This window comes from Haplochromis burtoni, unplaced genomic scaffold (genome assembly GCF_018398535.1).
Source record: "Haplochromis burtoni strain Fernald_Lab_line unplaced genomic scaffold, NCSU_Asbu1 Contig_58, whole genome shotgun sequence".
In the NCBI taxonomy this organism is placed as follows: domain Eukaryota; kingdom Metazoa; phylum Chordata; class Actinopteri; order Cichliformes; family Cichlidae; genus Haplochromis; species Haplochromis burtoni.
Genome location: NW_024582419.1, coordinates 2,297,822 through 2,300,158, shown reverse-complemented (window position 1 = coordinate 2,300,158; position 2,337 = coordinate 2,297,822). Strand labels below are relative to the sequence as shown.

At 41.1% G+C, this 2,337-nt stretch overlaps 1 protein-coding gene across 1 annotated transcript in view; it reads left to right on the top strand.

Moving 5' to 3' along the window:
• Positions 1-465: 465 nt before the first annotated feature.
• LOC106633202 (structural maintenance of chromosomes flexible hinge domain-containing protein 1) overlaps positions 466-2,337 on the top strand; it is a gene marked incomplete in the record, with an annotated part of 4,401 nt that continues 2,529 nt past the window's right edge. Inside the window, 5 exon segments of the mRNA XM_014333629.2 lie at positions 466-486; positions 938-1,069; positions 1,174-1,329; positions 1,420-1,546; positions 2,037-2,156. Of these exon segments, the coding sequence (XP_014189115.1) occupies positions 466-486; positions 938-1,069; positions 1,174-1,329; positions 1,420-1,546; positions 2,037-2,156 (556 nt within the window).

The following is a 2,337-nucleotide window of genomic DNA, read 5'->3' as shown; positions in this document are numbered from 1 at the left end:
CTCTCCTCCTCCTGCCTCCCGTTTTTCCCTCATCCACCTGCTGGCCTCTGTCGAAGCTCCGCCATAGCCACCACCAAACAACTGAGTTATTTTTACACATCGGCCAGCATCTGGCCAACCCACCACCTTTCATTGTTTATACCGTTACAACAACAACAACAAATCACCATCGGCCCACCAGGCATTTGCCCGGTATGCCCGATGGCCAGTCCAGCTATGGTCGGTACGAGGGAAATTTCTTTTGCAGTTCGTCTGAAAAGATGCACTTGCGCTTTGGGATCTTTTAAACATCATTAGGTACGTTGTTGCATGCTGTCAGTCCCATCTGTGAGCGCAGAACATACGCTCACAAAACAGCAGTTCGGGGATGACGTCACACACATGGGTCCTCTGTCGGAATACAGGAAAACCCGGACATTTTTATCAATCTCGAAAATCCCCCCGGACAGAACGTGAAAAGTGGACATGTCCGGGGAAAAGAGGACGGTTGGTCACCCTAAGTATGCAAGGGGTCCTGTCGTCTTAGCTGGCTCAATGAAACAGCATATAAGCCCATTTTCCAGAATGTAGGTTTTTGTCAGGATAATGATGATGATATTGAAAAAAAGTCTACTGTGCGTTTCCTTGCAGGAACAACAACATCCCAAAGGAAGCTGGAAAACACACCATACAGTTTTCTCTTCGTTTTGACAGAACTGACGTTCTGTACAGCAATCAGGTTGGTTTGAATATATAATAAAAAACATAAAACATTTTTAACGCATTCACATTTTGTTTTCAAACACCCATAAAGCATATTAAGCCATCCTCCACATTCTCATTATTTTTCTCTATTATACTGGAGAGTAGTTGGTCATTAAGCTGTTGCAGGCCGTGGAGCTGTAGTGTTACTCACTGAGAGAACTGACTGACCTCAGTGCTTCTTCCCATCTCTAAGATTCGTATAGATGTGGTGGCCAACCAGCCTGTTAAACTGGGACCTGTCTCTGACCCTCCAAACCCAGTTGTTTCCTACAGCGAGGACATTGCCAGCCGAACCTTGGTTAAGAATATGACACTGAGGATAATGGTAAGCTATTTATTTATTGTAAAATAGCAGAGGCAGGCTTCACTTTTCACTGACATAAATAAACTTTGCAGTCATAGTGAGTGAATTTCCATGGTTGATTCCAGGATTTGTATGGCAACCCAGCGGGGCAGGACCTGGGAGGGAAGGTGATCATCACTATAAAGTCCTCAGATGGAGAGAGAAACAAAAGCTTCCCTCTTTTTGAAAGAGGAGGAAGAAGCCTTGCAATTAACTTAGTTGAGGGCAAGGCCCACATCCCTGTGAGTAACCATTCTTCACAGGACCAGCTTTTGTTTTGGAATTTAAGGGCCCCTCAGGGCTTATGATAATTGTTCACTTGCTCTCCTCAGAGGCTGGCTATCAGGGAGAATAGCCCCGGTGACAATAGCAGCACCTACATCCTTGTTTTCAAACCTGAAGTGTCTGTCCATCTCATAACCCTGACTGCTTTTGAGCTCCCCTTCCTTTTTTACAATGGTATGGAAAAACTGAGTGGTAAATGCTATTACGTGCAGCTTCTGAAAACTTAAAGCATTACTTTAATTTTGTTGTTTTTATACATTTTTTTTTGTTTTTGTTTTTACAAAATTCACTAATACATGTCTTTTAAACTTTTTTTCTTTCCTTTTTTTACTACACGTGAACATATAATGAAGGACTGTGGGGTGACTTTAGATTCGGACTTGTTGAAGAAGTATCTGCATGCTTTTAGCTGGAAGCTCTAACAAAAGAAATCTCTGTATTACAATATATTAAACTATTTATCAGATCTAATCATTCCAGCCCACTTTGATCACTACCTGTGAGCCAAAAAACTGAAATGCTATTTAAAGCTATTATACTTAAGAGTAGTATTAATAATAGTATTACTACTGTTACACTACTATAGTACTATTGCTTAGATTTGCCTTCTGACAATTCACTGTTAATTGATAAACAATTAATTCTTCGTTTTTTTCCATTTTAGACTCACAAAACCAGCAAAAAATGTCTGAACTGACCAGGAAAAAAGATGAGCTCAGCAGTGCTATTGAGAAATATAACGAAACATTGCGTACATACAAGGAGCTCCTTGATTTGCTGACGGGTAAGATGTACTGTGTGCTGTTTGTATGTTGAACCAGGTCTCATCTGAAATATCCTTGTTCTAGTTTTTTTTCCTAGACTTCATTGTTTGTTGATCTCTGCCTTGACATGCAACAGTGATTAGTGTTTAAAGACTGTAGGTTGTGTTAGTAGGTCGTGTGGATAAGCTGCAAACAAACGGC